General features: G+C 37.3%; 1 protein-coding gene across 2 annotated transcripts in view; it reads left to right on the top strand.

Moving 5' to 3' along the window:
• Positions 1–19,736, top strand: part of LOC134527289 (uncharacterized) — a 488,639-nt gene that overhangs the window by 210,772 nt on the left and 258,131 nt on the right. For both annotated transcript variants that reach the window (XM_063359834.1, XM_063359833.1), the window contains 3 exons: positions 5,797–5,880; positions 5,967–6,124; positions 13,025–13,251. In XM_063359834.1, the coding sequence (XP_063215904.1) occupies positions 5,797–5,880; positions 5,967–6,124; positions 13,025–13,251 (469 nt within the window). The remainder of the gene's footprint in view (positions 1–5,796; positions 5,881–5,966; positions 6,125–13,024; positions 13,252–19,736) is intronic.

The raw sequence follows: 19,736 nt of genomic DNA on the forward strand, positions 1-19,736 counted from the left end.
ATACACCCCACACCAAGTCCATTGTTATAGAACATTATGTAACAGCCCGTTCTGAATAAAAACGTAACATATCACTATAGTACCATATTAAAATCAAAATAAATATTGTAGAAAACATTCATACATAGTGTTAGACAAATATAATTAGTAAACAAAGTTTAAAAGCTTTCTTGAAAACCCAAAATAAGTGATTATCAGACAATTATGTAACACGTTAATGAAAGTTAAAAACCGCAATCCTAATACAAATTACTTGACAAAATTAAGCTTATTTAGAAAAAACCGGAAAAAGTAGGCCAAAACAGGTAAAAATTCCAGTATGACTTATTTGTGAACAATTACAAAAAAAAAAAAATTAAAATTCCGTTAAAATACAAAGTACATTATTAAAATACACAGCAAGTTCAAATATCAACCCTAAAATACATTAAAACTGTAAAATATTTATAGTGTGACTTTTGAAGAAATGTAAACACCCACCAACCATCGTTTACAAAACATATTAATAATGAAAAATACATATTAACGTCTGACTATACTATCTAAAAATGTAAACACAGCTAACAACGTAGACTTTTTAAGAAATATTTACATGCATGAAAACAGTTTAAAAGAAAAATATTTAGATAGGAGGGCAGGGGCCTTGGAACGTTACAACATCAACCGGAAGAACATCTCACCAAACGGCCAGGAACTTCTAAGGAAGAGATATGGTCTGAAGTGGGAAGATCTTAAAAGCCGTCCAGGAAATAAAACAAAAAATAGAAGAAAAAGAAACAAAGATGAATAAAACAAACAAAAAATAGAAGAAAAAAGAAATAAAGATGAATAAATAAAAAACAAGACCCTTGTGCATGTTCAGCGATGCTCATTTTACATTAGAAATATTTTGGAAAGGCAGTTGGCAGCACTGATTTTCCAAACATTGCTGCTGAAACGTTCGTCACTTTTTCTAATACTAAATATAAAAAAATTGTTTTGAAAGTAGTTGTGTTCGTTTAATAGAATTGTTTTCTATAAAAATGTGAAATTATTTAAATTTTAACAAGCAATTATTTGAAAAGTTTAAATACAAATTTTTAAGATAATCTCACCATAAAAAGTGGACATTTTGTGATGCTTCAACAAGTTAGATAATGAATTTCTAATTAACATATAAATTGTAAGCATTTCTGACATTTTATTTGAATGGTGAATTTGCAAAACAATGTAAGTCCAAACTAATAGTTTTGAAAAATCACAAAAAACTGTGTAATGTGCTGTTGGCACATATTGTGCCACTTTTTATTGGCGTAAAGCAAACAGATCAGTATTGCAAATATTTTTCAACTTCTGAAAGAAGGTTTAAATTTTATATGTTTTTAGAATAAATAAATAAAAATGCTGGACTTAAAGACGTTTTGCAAATTCACAAATATTCAATACAAAATATAATATATTTTGTAATAATTATCATTAAAATTAAATTAATCTCTTAATGTTTTTATTCAGAAACGAGGTGAAGTTACGAAGTAATTATTGTTGTATGGTTGGCAATATATTTTTTAGCAGATGGCACTGAGAAACTCCTTATCCTTTAAGATCAATATCAATTTATTTCAACAATACATTCACGTGTTACAAACAATTTTTAGAGATAGTAGGATTATTTTTCTCAATTTACAAGGATACTTCAACAATGATAATAACAGTTCAGTCAACATAATAAGATTGTGTCAACAATTCACTCTGCATCAGACACAACCTACATGTGGTAAACGTTCAATGGTCTATTGCTGCCCATTGTACAATGCCAAGGTAGAATGCCTGCACGACTTCTTCTGGAATGTATTTGAGCATCTTTTGTACATCTTGTAATTTGTCTGCATTAATTGGGATAAAACCATTGGGATAAGCTTTCTGAGTTGGAATACCTGGGTTGTGGGGATATGTTGGGCCAAGGGCAAATGTGTGAGCAACTAGGCTATCAATAAATGGCTTGGCTACGACAATGACGAAGTGGTCTGCAGAAAATTGGAACTCCATGAAGGAGGAAATGCTGAACGGGATTTTCTGACTTCGTGGTACATTGCAGGTTGATGATTCCAGTGAATTTACATTCTTTTTGTAAATAGTTGGCCACCAACTATGAAAGTTGTACACATTTTCACTTTCGACAATGTTCACTGTAAATTTTTTCTTTGCACTAGAGTGCACGATTAGCTCTAACACATACCCTTAAGTGTGTAGAATCTGTCCAAACGACGCAAACACCTTTTCTCCACAGCAAAATCTCTGTCCGAAGGTAAAAATGAATGGCCTCTGATGGGAAACAGAAGTCTGATCTTGAGGAACCGTTTTTGTGCAGTTAATGCCATTAAAAATCTAATGACAGTGTTGTTTTTGTTCTGGCCTGGACATCCGTCACAAAACAGCCATATCTCGGTTGCTGACTCAGGAATAAAGTTGTTCATGTAGTCAAGTAGGAAACTACATACCTCGTTCGGCCCCTTTTTGGCCTGTCCTTCGTGGTATATGTAAAATACGGCCTCGCTGGTTTTAAGGTTGTGCACTGAAAATACAGGAACAGTCAGCTGACGAAGATAATACATATCCTGCACTGGAATCTTTGGCAACGATATGTTTTGCATGTAGTCAAATGACAATGCAACAAAATCATCTCTTTCGATGCACAATTGAGATGCACGTTTCAATGTTAAATAGAATTTCTTGCTCCTGCGTTTATGCACAAGGAGTTCGGCCGTTGCGACGCGTTTGGCGGTGTCATTTAGACAGCTTTTCAGTTTAATACTTTTTTCTTCACAAATTACACAAATATCAACACTAGGTCTACCAAACTTCAAACTAAAATGGCTCTTGAAATACTTGTGGTAGTAATATGATACATTCCTGTCTGCATACTTGTCAACAAACATTTCATGCATTTTCTTGACTGTTAGTTCTCCACTAAGATAATAAATATCAACATCACCATAATGAGTTTGATGAACTGGAAAGGAGGATATATGGCTATGAATATCCGCAAGAATAGTAGCGTCTTTTGCACTTGATGGTTTGTGTTTTCCCCTCTCATCACTTGGTGATTTTCCAAGTAGTATCAGCTGGCACAAACGCTTGACACTAGATTCACTAACACAATAAATACTCAAAAATGCTTTCTTACACACAGTAACAGTTTACCAGAGTCCCTTACATGGTACACAAACATAGCTTTTCGTCTGCCAGGTTCGTTTTTCCTGCCCCTTCTTCTTTGAACGTCTTTACGCATTATTAGTCCTTGCAAAAACACATCCTGCTCATTCTTGGTATTAAACCCATTAATTTGGTTTACTGCCTCAAGGAAGGTATTATCTGAAACTAGCCTGAAGCACTTTTTCTTGCAACTGAAATCAAAGAACAGTACATAATTATTATTACCTCTTGTAATTTGTTCGTCACTCTTCAATATCTGTTAATGTTAGTAATTTAATTGGTATCTAGCACAAAATGCAATAATACACCAAACAGTCTACGCGCTACTATTTCTAACCATTCAGAAATCTGTGAAAAATAGTGTGATTGAGTTCGAGGTACATAACTGAACACATCAATTTAATTTTATTGTTTAGCTTAATTATGTTATTTATTCAAAAATAAAATATGACAGTTTTTTTTGTAAAGCACTTAGAGTTTTATATGCCATAGAAGTTACTAGTTTAGTAACCTATATCCTGATTCGAACTAGGTACTTTATAGTAATAAGTCTTGCATTTTCTGCAATGTTTGAATATAACAACAATTATGTATAGTAAATGCCGTAAAAGGGGAAGACTGGATAGCAATATATAAATAACATTCGTGAGAATGTGACAAATAATCTATTGGCTGGAGGACTAACTTTTATTTTTTATTTTTGGAATAAATGTTAACTTATATTGTATTATTATCAAGTATCACTCTTTTTTAACACATTTAACACACAAGGGGTTTGTGTTGTTAATTATATTTTCAGGACATCTATAAATAAATTATTCTGAAGGTAAAAAATTTATTTTCTCTTCATCTATATGCACAGAGAAACATTTTACTGATTTAAATGTAATGTTCTGCAGTTCGTTTTCCTGAGATGGCAACACCACTAACATTTCTCACTAATTGCAAGACCGCGAGTGTTCTGGTATTCTCATTTTACTGTATTATTTAGTATCGTTCTTACAACTTATTAGCACTATGTACTTACCCACATTCTTGTCCAGTGCATCTAGCTGGTACAAGCTTGTTTACATGGTTCTTGTGTTCCAAAGCTTTTACCTTAGCCATTTTTATAATGTTTCTTTTGTATTCAGCAGTCCTTTTGACACCCTTCTTTCGTATATCATTGTTGTCAATAGCTTCTTCAAAATAACTCTTCAAACTACTGCTAGAACACGCCATTTTCCTGCAAACTTACTTTTGTTTTATTTTACAACACGCACATTTGCAACAACATTTTCGTTCACACTGAGCTGAACATATTTGTCAACAGATAGCGTACAAGTGTCAGAACATTTAGTTCCAGTTATTTAAGGTAGATGGCATATGTGTCCACACAACCACGCTTACTCTCACATCAAAAAAATGTTCACAGTCAAAACGACCTAAGTCCGGGACTTAGGTTGTTTTGTCTATAAAGATAAAAATGCAGGAGCAGATAAAAACGCAACAAAGAAGTGGACTAAAGTCATTTTACTAGTAAACTGTAGCCCTTTGCAATTGCTTCACGATTAGGCAATACTCTCAAAACACCAAAAATGTGACTTAAGTTGTTTAGCAAATTCACCATTCATTTAGTATATATTTGTTTCTTATTGTTTCTATCATATTGAGATAATAAAGTTTTTTTCTGCAGTTCCCTCTTTTTATTATTTTTTTCATCCCTGGTCCCTTGAAATATTTAAAAATGAGGTTCTACTGTAATTTTATTAGTATCATTATTTAGTTGTGCTTGAAAATAAAATTCTTAACCTAACATAAAACCTTTTTTTACAATAAATACTTTCATGTGATAATGTAAGGTTTGTATAGTTTGTAAGTTATAACATTATTTCCAATTTACATCTTAAGAGATCTTTGATTGTTGGCAGTGTTTGAGTAATATGTTTTGACTACTGTATGCAAGGTTAAAAGGCCAAATTTGTGCTAGAAATTCAAGGTATCAGTTACTTAGGAAAATGAACACTTTCTTTTTAAAATGATGTAAGCTGGATATAATGTTAATTTCTGTACAGAAAATTAAACGTAATGCAATTATACTTTTGAAATCATAAGCAATCTTTTTCTGAGTATATTTTTTCTGTTTAATGTCATCAGACAAAAATATTTAAAGATCGGAATCGGATTCGAAGAATCAACCCTTTAATTTAAGAATCGAAAATGGAATCGGAATCTGTATATTTTAGGAATCGACACTACACCACATCTTACCCCATGTACACTTTCATGTTGTCTCTGTATAGGGGCAAAATTTTCTTTTGTAATAAAACACTTTACATGTTTTTAACATCAAAAGTTTTACAGATGGTGTAGAAGACTTAATATATAAAGTTTTTATTTAAAAAAAAATAATATTTTTCATAGTAGTAAGACCAAGTTGAAGTTATTTTTGGTTAGGCTGGTATTTATAACTATAACGGGAAACGTTTTGTACTAAGAACTTTAGTTAGGCTTGGTCATATTTAGGTGGTCTGCCACTGTTCTGATTCATAAAGAAATATTTGCAAAGTGTGTTTTTGTATAATTGGTGTGGTTTTAGCAATGAGTATTGTTGTTGCATGTGAGGACCAACTGTGTGGCGGCACAGTGCGAGTGTTCAGCCGGAGCAAAGTGCTGGCGTCGCAAGAAGCAGCGTGCTTGGAGAAAGAGGTAGGTACTGGAGATGGGGAGTGGGGAGGGTCAGGGTGCGTGTGCTGAGGGAGCAGCGGAGCTGAGGATGGTCTGGCTGCTTGTAGGCCACGACCGAGCCTCGCAAGGGAAGAGACAGCACACCACTGCAGCAAGGGCGGCGAGGACTTGAAGCTGCCCTGTGACGTTTGGTGGCAGAACGGCCATGGCCAGCCGCCTGGCCGCCACAAGGTTCCCTCCTGGAACTACAAGAAGATACGCAGCAGTAAGCATGTTGTCTGCCTGTTATCAAGTGTGCCTTTTGTTGGCATTGCATTCATTTCTTTTATCTGTTTGTTTGTATATAGTTACTGAATCATAAATATGTATGTCCATTGTAATTTTTAGAGCCAGACTTAAGTTGTATGGCAATGACGACAAATTCTGATAGCATTCTTTAAAACTAAACTGTAGTACAATATTTAATGCCTTTAAGATACATAGTCAGTCCTTGTTAGAGTCATGTTAGTGCTGAACAGCATGTGTGTTAATGTGATGATGGAACTATCACTGCACTTAGTGGAATACACCGAAAGGCTTGTTGGCTTGGGCCCTGCAGTTATATAAAGACGAGTTTCTCTGAGCTGACTAGCATAAACAATCTGGCAAAAAGAAAATCTTTTTGTTTTGGTTGGTGAATTTCAATGAGTTCCATTCGCAGAAATATATCCATTCTTTGGGTCAAAAGCAACTCCCTTTGGTTTTTGTTACTTCACCATATTTTGTCACATTTCCATAAAAATTAGTACTGTGGTTCTTAATGCTTTCTCTATGTATACTTTAGGGTTCAAATTTACTTTTTCATACTTCTTAGTGTCAGACTTCATTTGAAATAAACACACACACTATTATTGTCTCTAATATTTCATTATTATAATTTATAAAATGGCAACTACTTCTTATGTGCAAAATATATAATTGTTTGAAGTGTTCCATATGGCCAATTATTTATTCCTTTAAGTACTTACTTAAGTCCAATTCATTTCTTTCCTAAGGAAGTTCAAACCTTATGTTCATTTCCTTTTATTAATCTTCATACAAATAAAAATTATATATGTACTTTTAAGTCATATAATTTAGTGATTGATATTAAATACTGGTCCGTATCATTAAAATTATGTATTAATTTTATTAAATTATATACCTCAGTGATTGATATTGAATACCCACTGGTCTATATACCATATATACTCTTGTATAGCGCGCCCTTTTTTCCCCCTCAAGTGAAGGAAAAAAATCAAGGATGCGCGCTATACACGGAAAAAAAGTTATAGAGAGGTGGGGGGGGGAGTGGTACTGTAGTCGCCAGAACTCGTGAGGGCTACCAGCGCGGGGGTGAGGAAACCCTTTTGCGAGGGGAGGTCGGGGTAGAAGAGAAAGTTGGCCCCGCCTACAAGCTGCGCTAGGAGCCATTTAAAACACATTGACCTTCGTCTGCGCTGCAGTAGTGACGGGACTGTGAACAATGGCAAGTAACGCGTGGCCGAAGAGATTTAAGAAAGTTATTCATAGCAAGGAAAGAGAAACGATAAGGAATTTTGTTGAAGCTTGTGACGAATAATCCCGAAATAAATGTTTGTAATCATAGTAAAGTGAAACATGTATACATGGTCATGACATGTCGAATTTTAAACGATGTTAACGCAAGAGACTATAATTAAGTTTGCTCTTAATAATTTAAATGGATAAATTTATATATATTTAATTTTGTCTTCAAAATTATGATACGGATTTAAATTAAATATATAAGTTATTTTTGAAATATAATAAAGAAAACATCGTCAATGTATTAGAAACTCTTACTCTACCTACCAGACATAACCATTGAACAAAAGTTTTTTTTTTTTTGCTTTTGTCTCATAAATACATATTTTAACGCGTGTGTAAAAAATATCTTTAGTTTCTAGTTTGCATTAATTTCTATATAAAACTAACAACATGCCAACGTTTTTGTACAGAGCATATTATTTTATATTACCAAACCTGTACGAGATGAGCCTTGGCGAAAACACACACACACACGCACACACACACACACATATACACACACACACACACACACACACATATATATATATATATATATATATATATATATATATATATATATATATATATACAGTACAACCCGGTTATAACATTCCCGTTTTTAACATTTTCCCGCCTATAACACCATAATTTCATGGTCCCGTCATTTCTCCATTTATCACAATGCTTTAATTTCCCGCCTGTAACAATATTAAAATTTCTACATTCCCGCCTTCAACGTTCAAATTTTCTTTGATAACTGCCACAATTTGCAGTATCCCTTCCTTCAAAGTCATAATTTAGAGCGAAACCATAGCTAGAAAATACAGCACGCATATACAAACATCAGATGTTTACATTTGAGTAGTTCACCATAGACGTGGTACACACGCACTCCACAACTTGCACCGGATCGACTATCAATATGGCGTCCTGTTCACGCTTGTTAGCCTATGACTTGTTCCTTTATACTTATGATGCGCATTTTGTGCACTGATACATGGTCGGAAACAGTGCTACTGTAGTCTATGGTGCTGGTTTTTGTTTCAAAGGTTTAACACCTTGAAATGGTTAACTGTTCTATGGATATATTCACGGCTTTTGTTTGTGGTTAACCTTTACCGTAATTTTTTTTTTTTTACTTATTGTAGTCACGGTCGTATTTAATTAAAATACGCCGTATTGAAATTTTATTCAGGTTTTTGTACGGTTATGATGGCCTATAAATATAAGCGAAAATATATTCTGTAGCTGAAAAAATTCAGTTTATTAACCAAGTGGACAGGAACCCCAACAAAACGCGTGTTGTGATTGCAAAAGAGTTGAATATTTCTGTTTCGACTCTGAACTGTATCGTACAAAACATTTTTTTTTTCTTTAGCATATTATTAGGTATTAGGTATTACCTATAAATAAAATTAACCAATTTTCCACTCTATTGCTGTACTTAGTGTAATACTCCTGTATTTTGTGTTGTTTTACCTAAACTTTTTAATTTAATCAATCCACGCGTAATTTTTACAAAGTGAAGATGATTTCCTGCTTATAACATTTTCCTGCTTATAACATTTTCCTGCTTATAACATTTTTTTATGTTGGTCCCTTGGAGAATGTTATTACAGGGTTGTACTGTATATATATATATATATATATATATATATATATATATATATATATATATATATATATATATATATATATATATATATAAAAGTATATATAAGTTTCCAGTTTTTGATGGATGTTATAGTCTAGTTTTAAGATGATTTATGACAGCTGTATGCACATATCTGTTATATATTCTACATTTACTCAGCTTAACGGAGTGGAGAGGTTTTGATCAAAGCTAAAAAGCGTGGCTTGAGAACTTAAGAAGATGATATGAGGTATGAAACAGTGGATTTGATCCGGATCGCCAAACTGGAAAACGAATGGTCAGACCATTACATTACCGCTTGAACTTATTAATCTAAATGTATCACTACAGTTTCTCATGCAGAGCTTCGTTGTGTTAATGTATTTATTCGAAAAATTAAATATTGGAATGACAAATAAGTTATAGCTTGACTTCATGTCGACAGAAGGATTATTTGCAACAAAACACATTTTTTTATCGAGTTTTACAAACCAAGAATACACGAAGTGCACTTTGAACCGATGGTCTAATGCTTTCAGGACGCATAGTAAGCTGTACAGCTGTTGAACTTCTGGAGGGAGGGGAGAAGCGGCAAGCCTGACCTGGGGGGTAGAGCGCGGAGTGGGGGAAAACGAGGACTAGGAAGGCCAGCCCTCACGTCATTTGGTAACAACAGTAGTCGTTAACTGCCGGGTGATTGGTGACGTTTCTGGCCAGCCTCCACACATACGCACAAGTGACGAGGCCCCTCTCACACACACACGCGCACGCAACACACACACACACACACACACACATGTGCGTGCGCAAGCTGGCACATCATGGTCTCTTGTTTATTTTTAGACCTCCCCCCTCTACGGAAAGCCAGCGCAGCAGCTAGTAAAAAAAAAAGAGAGAGAGAGAGAGAGAGAGTGTTGTCACCAGTCCCCAGCCCACTTCCTTTGCTTCCTCGTCCAAGCAGCTACCTGTGAGTCATCTAGTCCTCGGCGCCAGCTTAGCAACGTAGCGTGACGGGAGTGGTAGTGTTTAGTCCTGTCAACTGTCAAGGTTATTTGATGGTCATAGTCCTGTTCCTGCCTCCCTCCCTTCCTCCCTCCCGCCCTCGTACCAGTTGTGACGATACAGCGCTTCATTATCTTCCATCTACACAGCAGAGTTTAGCTTGCTCGTGTCGTTTCAGATGGTACAGTATGCCACAAAAGTTTTGCTTTCAGTTTGAGGCCTTACTTGCGGCGCTCGAATTTAAAGCCAAAGACCGCAGTCGCGTAAAAAGTGTAAAGGCAGCGGACACTAAACTCCCTAAACAGGATAGGACGGCATAAAAAATAATTAAATGCATCACTGCCTGGCTGATGTTTAATTTCTCGGCGTTTGCACCATGGCATGGGCTTGGCGCAGTTACTACATACAAGTTTACACTAACTGAAGATCGTGATCTTGCATTAAAAAATCCTATAATATAAATAATAATACAGATACATTTTAAGCTTAATTTTGCAAACATTTAACAAATATACATTCGCCCTAATAGTTCTGAAAAAGTTATCGTGGATGACGTAGTTGTCTTTAACATGTTTCACACATCACCAGTTATCTTCGTCAAATTGGTCCCAAATTTTGACGCAATAGTCCGTGCCAAGTACCAGCACCACACCATAAAAGAGTTTAAGTCTCACATGCCGTAAATCCAGTTTTTTCGCACAGCCCCAAATGAAACGCATAAAAGTTTAGTTCGTGGAGTTAACAATAAATGAGCCTCGTAACGTCGCAGTTCATAATCACTTTAGTCGCTCTGTTTTGTTCCACCAAAAGCTCAACCCGATGTCTGGTTGATAATAGAAAGGTGCGTCGAGGCTTACTTTTTTGCATGCAGTGTTGTGAAGGACCGCCCGGACTGGCCACTCCTCGCGGCGTTGGTGAATGCGGTACGTTTTTCCATGGCTGCAGCCCAAAACACTTGCTCCCGCAAGCCGATGTGCGCGCGACCAGCCGCTCGCTCCGTCTGCCTGGCCAGCCGCAGTCGCGGGCTCGTTCACACCTCTCGTGACGTCAGACCGCTCCGCGCGCCGCACTGTGTTCACTCATGGAAACACAAAACAGCAGAGCCGCTAATGTCCATTGTATTTAGCCAAGTTTCAGGGCGTGTTTTAGGTAAGACCAAAATATCTATAATTAAGCATTTAAACAAACAATATAAACCAAATCAATTAAAAAGATGTTAAAATTAAAATTACAAATTAATTTAAACCAGGGACTAACGGAGGCGTAACAAATGCCTCAAGGTGGAAGAGTATTTAATTTAAGTATTTTCCTGACACATCACCACACATCAATTTAAATAATCATTTGTTTCATAAGTAATTACTTAACAGGTACCACAAAATGTTAGTAAAATTTATTTATGGGGGGGGAAAAAAAATTTTCTTTGGAATTTGTTGCAAAAATCGTGGCGCGCGCTATACACGAGGGCGTGCTATACACGAGTAAATACTGTAATTAAAAATATTTAATTATTGTGAATATTAGTGATAGAAATTGTGTTTACAAACTTTTTAAAGTGCATTTATATAAGGGAAGTTATGTTCCTGTATGTGTAGTTTAATTGCTTTATAAAAAATTACATTACTATTTAGTAAATAATTGAAATTAATAAATTAGAATAAACATTCAGCATGTTTATTGATTTTCATTATTAGTTAAAATTAATCTCTATTATTTTACTGAATTAACTAAATAACTATATACACATGTTTATATATATGTTAATATTGAATACTGAGTATTCATTGAAAAATTTTTTTGATTGAATATATACTTTACCAACTGTATTTATATCATTTCAATCCTTTTATTATTTCAATGCTATTAATTATTTGCATGCAAAATTAAAGTTAGTTTTTTACTACACCAAGTTGGTATAACTTTCAACGCACGTACTGAAGTATTTATCATAAATTTAGCCATTTTTAATTCTACATTTATGTGAGTGAAATGTTAAATCAGGAAATTACCAACTTTTTAAAAGTGTAACTTCTTAGTTTTCGGTAAACAGTTTTTGGTGGACCGGAAGTAAAAAAACGAAAACGTATAAAAACCATGATGCTGCCATTTGTGGTGGATGGTGTGAACCAAAGTTCACAAAGACAAAGGAAAAGTTTATAGTATTAACTGTTTAAAGATTTTTAACAAGATATTAAGCATTTTAATAAAAATTAATCATAGAAAATCATGTATAAAGCCAGGGATTAGTATTTTGTCTAGTCTTAACTGTTGCTTTTATCAGAGCCATTTCATTATATTCACCCGCCCCTCTAATTAAAACACTGTTTGATTAACGTGGTTTTGAGTAACGATGCCAATTAATTAGGGATATTTTTGAAGTAGTGCTGATTTAGATTGAAAGTAAGTCTCTGTTTTATCTGTTCAGTTGTTTCGTCCGTTCAGTTAACCTCATGCATGCCAGGTTGCGCTAGATGTAGTCGTGTTAACAAAGTTGGCAGACATGCATTCAATAAACAACAGTCTCGAATTATGTTTCCAGATCAAGAAAGCATTTTGTTAATAGAAAACATAACATTTATTCTTATGTAATCTGATTAAACATTGAAACAGAGTTTTGATGTTAATATGATCATTTTGTAACTTCAAGATGTTGTGTTTTGCCCGCTCAATAAGGATATGTGAGGTTAGTAGGCTATGTACAGGTCAAATATGCCACCGGTGATTTTTAAATGGTATTTTTTTTTTACTTTATTCATCCTCTTTATTTGTACTTTAAATGTATTTAGATGTGTTAACAATAATGTAACTAGATTTAAATGGGAGAAATTTGGAATATGGCACAGAAAACAAACAGATTTTAATGGCTGGAAAACTAATTATTTTGATTAACATGTACTCTTTTGGGAAAAAGTATTTAATTAGTGCTGATTCGATTGGCACTCTATAATGTGGTGATTACAGATGTGTATTATGACGTGAAGCCTACGTACACCTACGAAGCACAGGCGTGCAATTGTGCGGTGCCAGCAACACGCTGCAAGAAGGCGTGTGGTGAGGACTGCATCAACCGCATGGTGTATGCAGAGTGCTCCCCACAGTTGTGCCCATGTCACGAGCAGTGCAGCAACCAGCGCATCCAGCGCCATGAGTGGGCTCCCGGTCTCGAGCGCTTCATGACCAAGGATAAGGTTCGTGCTCTTCTTCCACTGTCGGTACTTCCAGCTTGGACATGCTGCTGTATGTCATTGTAGCACGTGTATGGATCATGGGTGATATTCTGTTACAAAGTTCAAATTGACATGCCATATTTATCGTAGTAATAAGTTAGTAATCCATGAGGTCTTTTATGTCTGCTTAAATCCAAGTTATTAACAGAATTAAAATTTTCACAGAAATTTACTATAAAAAAACTGTGGCATTATAAAAATAGGCTCCAGGATGTAATTGGAAATGTTTTATAAGCTATACAGTTATTTGAAACACCAGTAGCTTGAAATGGTGTATTTTTTTTTTACAACTAATGGTAATGGTTAGGGCCTGAAAAATTTCCGTGTTTTCAGTATGCAAAAAGCGGTACTTTCAAATTAGAAAAGCGGTGGTTTAAAGTCTGTATTTTCGTTATGCAATGGAAATTTTACTGGTATTTTAAATGTTGACTATATTGTGCAGTTATTGAATATAATAGTTTACATATTTAATAAAGAATCCATGTATACTAGGAATAGACCAGAGCTGGGCAGTATCGAAAATACAAGTATTTTAAATACGTATTTTCGATACTTTTGGGTATTTTGTACTTTGTATCAGTATAAAGTTATGTCTCAGTATTTTATATTTTGTATCGAAAGTACTTTTGAAGTGTATTTACTGTATTTTGTATTTTATAAAATACAAAATACATTGCTTACTTGCATTTATAAAATATCTCATTTATTTGCTGGGTATTTTAATTTTGGAAATTAGGATGGGCTATTTATTTGCAATCTGGCACTAGTAAGTGATATCATTGTAAAGGTACATATTAGTTGAACAGAAACGGTATCACAGATGAGGTGGTGCAGTCTCCTCTTCTTCTCTCACCGATGTCTCTCTTGAGAGAGAGCCAGCAGGGGTGGAGAAGGTTGAAGCTGCTGGTCTTGCGGCAGGATTCACACTCGGCTGGTATGCAGGCGAATAGCTTATCGTCAAGAAAGGGGGAGGGGGGAAGGGAGACAAATTCCCTAGGCCGAGATAGGTCCTCGGATGGCCTAACTCGCGAAGGAGGGGTGCGAGCAGCAGAAAACGGATAGCCAGTCGTTCTGCTGCTCCCCCTATGATCGTCCTATGGTCAGTGGGCGGAATCCAGCCTCACTGGCCGTCGGGCCGATCAACTAACTTTCAGGTGGATGACCTCGCCTTTATATAGGGAGAAATGCGCGGGAACGAAGAAATGAAGGGAGGGGCGAACTAACTCCTCTTTGGAAGGGATGAGATGCGCGCGCATGAATCTCGCCGAAATTTCCCTGCCCTGGTGGTGGAAGTATAAACTAGATATTAATAATTAAAAAGAAAAGATAAACTTGACATAAATAATTATATGTACATACATATATATTCAATCCTAGGTATTAAAAAGTATTTAAACTTGCTTTCACACTTAATTAGTTAAATTTATACTATTATAAAATATAAATACAGTTGGTAGATCGCCGGTCACAAGATGGCGTCACAATGTACATGTTTAGCTGTGGCAAGAGAAAAATATACATTGTTTACATAACTCGTTCATATTTACTATTATATTCTGAAGTGCATTAATTTGTGTGGTTATAGTGACGTAAAAAATAAAGGATGAAGATGGTTGGTTGCTTTTATGAATTATTCTATTGTTCGTGGCTTTGTTTATAACCTACGACGTCGCACAGATTCGTCGCCGCATATTACGTGAGTAGGCCTATTGCCGAAACATTTTTCCCTGACTTGCTTCTGAACTTATTAAAACTCGTTGTGAGTTTAATTATAACGTAAAGTAACGTGATATTTAATATAAGAAGGGCGGGCATGCCTCACAGATTTTGCAAATTGCTGTCTTATCACATATGTTCTGACGCCGGCCCCGCTGCCTGTCCTGAAATTATGCTAATTAAATTACGTGAAAGGAAATTTGGTCTCGAGGGCGGGGTTCTTTGCCTCGTGGCTGCAGGCAGGGACGCGTCTACAAAGGGCCCCTTGGGCTGTTATGGCCACCCAGGACGCCGTGCTATTAAAATGACACACGTGAACTTAACTGATTTATTACTGAAGCACACGTTACAATACTTCACTTCGCATATGGCACTTTCACGTGACTGGCCGTATCATCGTCGACCTCCACTCCGCCCACACGGCCGTCGAATGGCGGTACTGGTTAGCGTCTGACGGTATTCCGGGAGACTACCACATCGAGGGGTGCAGGCTACCCTGAGAGCTACGGTGACGATGATTCGAGTGAGCGGCAAGGCTAGTGCTTAACACGTGGTAGTCTGTACGGTGCATAACATAGAAAGTACGCTAATGACTGAATGATGAATTACACATAACACTGAAATGGACACGTACGTAAGATTGATAGCGAACATTAACACTAACACTGAAATCTAACACTAGAGTCACTACGAGCAAGTCTTGGGGTGGTTTCAAGCCCCTCGTTCAGGGGAATTACGTAAATCTAGGCTCGTCCTCGTGGTGGCGTGGGCCACGTAAAACTGGGTACGGGCACGGCGGAAACCAACGTGGTATCTCGTCCGCTACCGTAGCACATCCCAGGAAATGATGCGTTCTGAAGTTCAGTTTCGCGTTAAGCGCAATGCCGCCCTGCGTGGGCAATGTACAAGTTCTCCGAAGAGAGTTAAAGAGGCGTGAAGCGCAGGCACCTCGGCGGGCTGCCTAAAAACACTATCATTTTCGTATCACACGTGAAAGACTCGTAGTCGAGTCACGCATTTTAGTTAAGGACCATACGATACATCGTACGGCCGGTTAGGGCCGACCGTGGGGCTGACGAAAGAAGATTCAGAAATATTACCTATGGACGTTACATGTGAAATCTGGCGCGAAAGTTGGATGCTCCCCGTGCGCGGGGCTGCCGGCCCTGGTGAGTGCTGGAAGGCTACTGACGACTCTCCCTGGTAGAGGTGGGTCGCAGAGTATCAACAAGTTACTTTGTAACTGATACACACCTGTTTCAGGTACTGCAAACGAGTACACTATTCAAGTATCAAGTACTTTAGTATCAGTTTAGAATTCGCCTTGAACAACACCACGGCCAATGTGCGCAGAACCCGATCGCAGATGACTGTCACTTGGGCGGAGCTTGTGAAAGGGGAGGGAGCGGCACGACAAATAAGGGATAAAGAAGGGAAAGAATGTTGGGGAGGAAGCGCAGGGGAAGGCGTTGAAGGAGAGGCGCAGAGCGAAATTGTTACGAGTAGTTTTGTTTATTGTCCCACATCAAAGTACGCTCAGTGCGCAGTGCGTCCTTCTTGCGAAAACTTAAGACTCTAGTTAGTACGCTAATAGCTATACAAGACCAAGGACACTGGCTCTAGATCCATCATCCTTAGGTGATAGATATGTGGATTTACGATCTAGGGAGCAAAGCTAAAACACCGTCTCGTTCAATAATAAAACTAATGAAATTTTAATACAGTACACTCCCTATTTAACGCGGTGTTCGGGGGACATAACTTTTACCCGCGTTGTTACATAACCGCGATGTTTCGATGTGACCAAGGTCAAAAGGCATAAAACACCGCCTGTGTTCTAATAGGTCGGCAAGCACGCACAGTATAGACGGCCCGCCTTTGTGCGGACTTTGCATCCGCAGTTTTCACTAAACACGGGTGAAAAAATAAAAATAATAAATTTTAAAGATAAATATTCAATGTTGAATTGTTTTTATTTTTCCGCGTGCCGCGCACAGTTTGTCGCACGGCCTACGAGCGCGCCACACGCCGCCATACACACGTGCGGCACACAAGCTGCTGCTGCCAGTCTCGTGGTGTTAACCACAGTATCTGCTTCGTCAGTGTCCGTAACAAAGTAAGTGCAGTGTGTGCGGTTACACACGATTCTGTGGTCAAAGTCTTCTAAAAAGAAAGGCCGTAGTGATAATTCAAACCGAATATGAATCGCAAAGTACCGAGTTTGATTGACAAAATATAAATTCTAGATTTACGTACTTACAGATAGCGTGTCTTTTGCAGAAGTATGCAGCAGATACGTGAAAAACGATTCTAGCATTCGTACAATAAAAAATAAAGAATCGTCTATCGTGTCAAGTGGTTAAACTTTATTATCCATGCTTACAGTAAATTATAAATGGTCACATGTGGGAAACAAAAATTGTGCCAATTTAATTTTAGCGCAATCAGTGACGCCGTATTAAAAACCGTGTTAAACTTTGTCTTTACTTATTTCACCAAACGCTGTGTCGAGTTGCTGAGTGTGTGTGGCTCGGATCGGCAAGTGTTATATTCCCCAGCCTCTGTTTAAAGGTCGGGAGACCGCTACACATAAACATTTCTGGGACTTGTTTACTACCTCACGGCAAAAGTGGTACAGTATGGTTCACGTAAATATTGGACCACTGGGAATTCCTGGGCAAAGATTAAAAATACGCTAGCCGATTTACTTTACTATTTAATGTTAAAACATTATACCAAAGTAAAAAGATGAACTTGTATAATACAATGAATTACCCAATAATATTACGTCTGTAGGTTTAAGTTGTAACAAAACATTTATATACAGATTTCCAGTAAAGTACCAATTAAGATTCAGGAGTGGAATTTTAAACACGGGACTACCTGATTTTGCCTTGTACGCAGCGACGCTGCTCAGTCAAGTGACTCATGCTCTGCCTGTGTGCTGCGTGAACACATTCCCTCCCCCACTCCCCCTCGTGTTTCTGCCCGCTCTAATCTCTACCTCTCTCCATATTCTCGGCTCGCCTCTCCCTACCCCGCGCTTGCCGACAACCAAGCCTATCCAACATCAATCCCCAGCCGAGTCACGCTGGATGTCGCTGGACGGTGGGCTTTATCAGGTCCCCTGTCCAATGCTTCATTTGTGAGATAAAGCGACGTTAAGAACTAGTGTTTCAGAAAATATCACTGGGCTGGATTGGACCATAATTTGAAAACCCTACAAGATAGAGGAATAATGTACGGAGATATCTTGTTTAGAATTTTACTGCGGACATTTTCTACGCCTAGGCTTTTTTCTGCCCGATGCTTAGTTTGTTAGTTACAACGCAAAATTATCCTAATCGGCTGTCAACCATTTATTCCATTATTATTATTCATTTCTGACTGGGGGACATGGTTTGACCCGCGATATACCCGATTCCGCGATCAATCGAGGCGCGATATACCGGGAGTTTACTGTATTAAAAAGTACATTAATGAAAGATATAATATTTATATTTGTGCACCTAACAACTATGAAAATGCAAATAAATTCTCTGTTGACACTAATAACAGATGTAATCAACATATGGACTTTCTTTTTTCGAAAACAATTAGTAACTAGTGTTTGCATACATTAAAAGGTTACGATTTTATCAAAAATTAAAAATAAAAAAAAAAACAGATAGGTACATTAGTGAGCATACTATATCAATAGACATTTGAGTTACATCAGGCAGATAGCAGTGCCAATATCGATAAAAAAACAAAATCTTTGCAAGTTCAGTCACTATTTAACAAATAGTATTGCATTATAACTCAGTTTTTGTTTACACAAATTACACTAATACACGGCCAGGACGAACTGCAGTGAATGTTGAACTGATTGATACTGGCTGTATTAGGTGGGCATGAGCGTAACAGAGGTAGAGAATTACCGGGCGTGATAAATAATGTATCATATTCTCCTTACGGTCGCACGGTCTGCATACACTGAGCTTTTTTTTTTTTTACTGTTGGAGAGAAGTAAGAACAGGGAGGGGAGGTTGGAAGAGAGTGAGTAATACTCCTTTAACGTCGGAAAGGGGGGAATGAAGTATGACAGTGAAGGGGGGGGGGGGGGGCTGCAGATTACGAAAGGCGTGGAAAGAGAACACCGAAACCTTTTTACGCTAGTGATGACGGCACGGAGGATGTGTAACCTGTAACGAGAATGCTTACTGCTCTAGCTGATACAGAAGTATCAGCTACTTGTAACTAGTACATTACTTTAACAGAAACAGGTTGGAACAGATACCGAAAATTGCTGTAACAACCCACCTATACTCCCTGGCAATCCGGCCAGGGAGGGGAGGAAAACCCGCGAGAAAACGACAGAGCGCGGGAAGATGATGCCGGTCAGTTTTGTGAACGGAAAGAGTTTACAGTATCATTAATTAATTAACAAGAATTATTAGGCTCATTATCGTTTTAGTTTGTGTTTGTTATTTGAATTACATATGCACTGGATTCCCTATGCGCATTGCCACACCCGGCCGGGCGCTTTGTACACCTAGCCGGCCGTGACTGACGTCATGCCGTTCGAGGCACTGCACTATGCTACACGCGCGGGCGTGTTTGTCGCACTGACGCTGGTTCAGGTGTTGAGGACACATAACGGCCTGTGCTCTCAGAGGGAGCACTGACGGCGGCGTCAGTTCATACATATCTATTGAATATGATTGAAAATGGAAATAAGCATGACAAGC

Source organism: Bacillus rossius, chromosome 1, assembly GCF_032445375.1.
Source record: "Bacillus rossius redtenbacheri isolate Brsri chromosome 1, Brsri_v3, whole genome shotgun sequence".
In the NCBI taxonomy this organism is placed as follows: Eukaryota; Metazoa; Arthropoda; class Insecta; order Phasmatodea; family Bacillidae; genus Bacillus; species Bacillus rossius.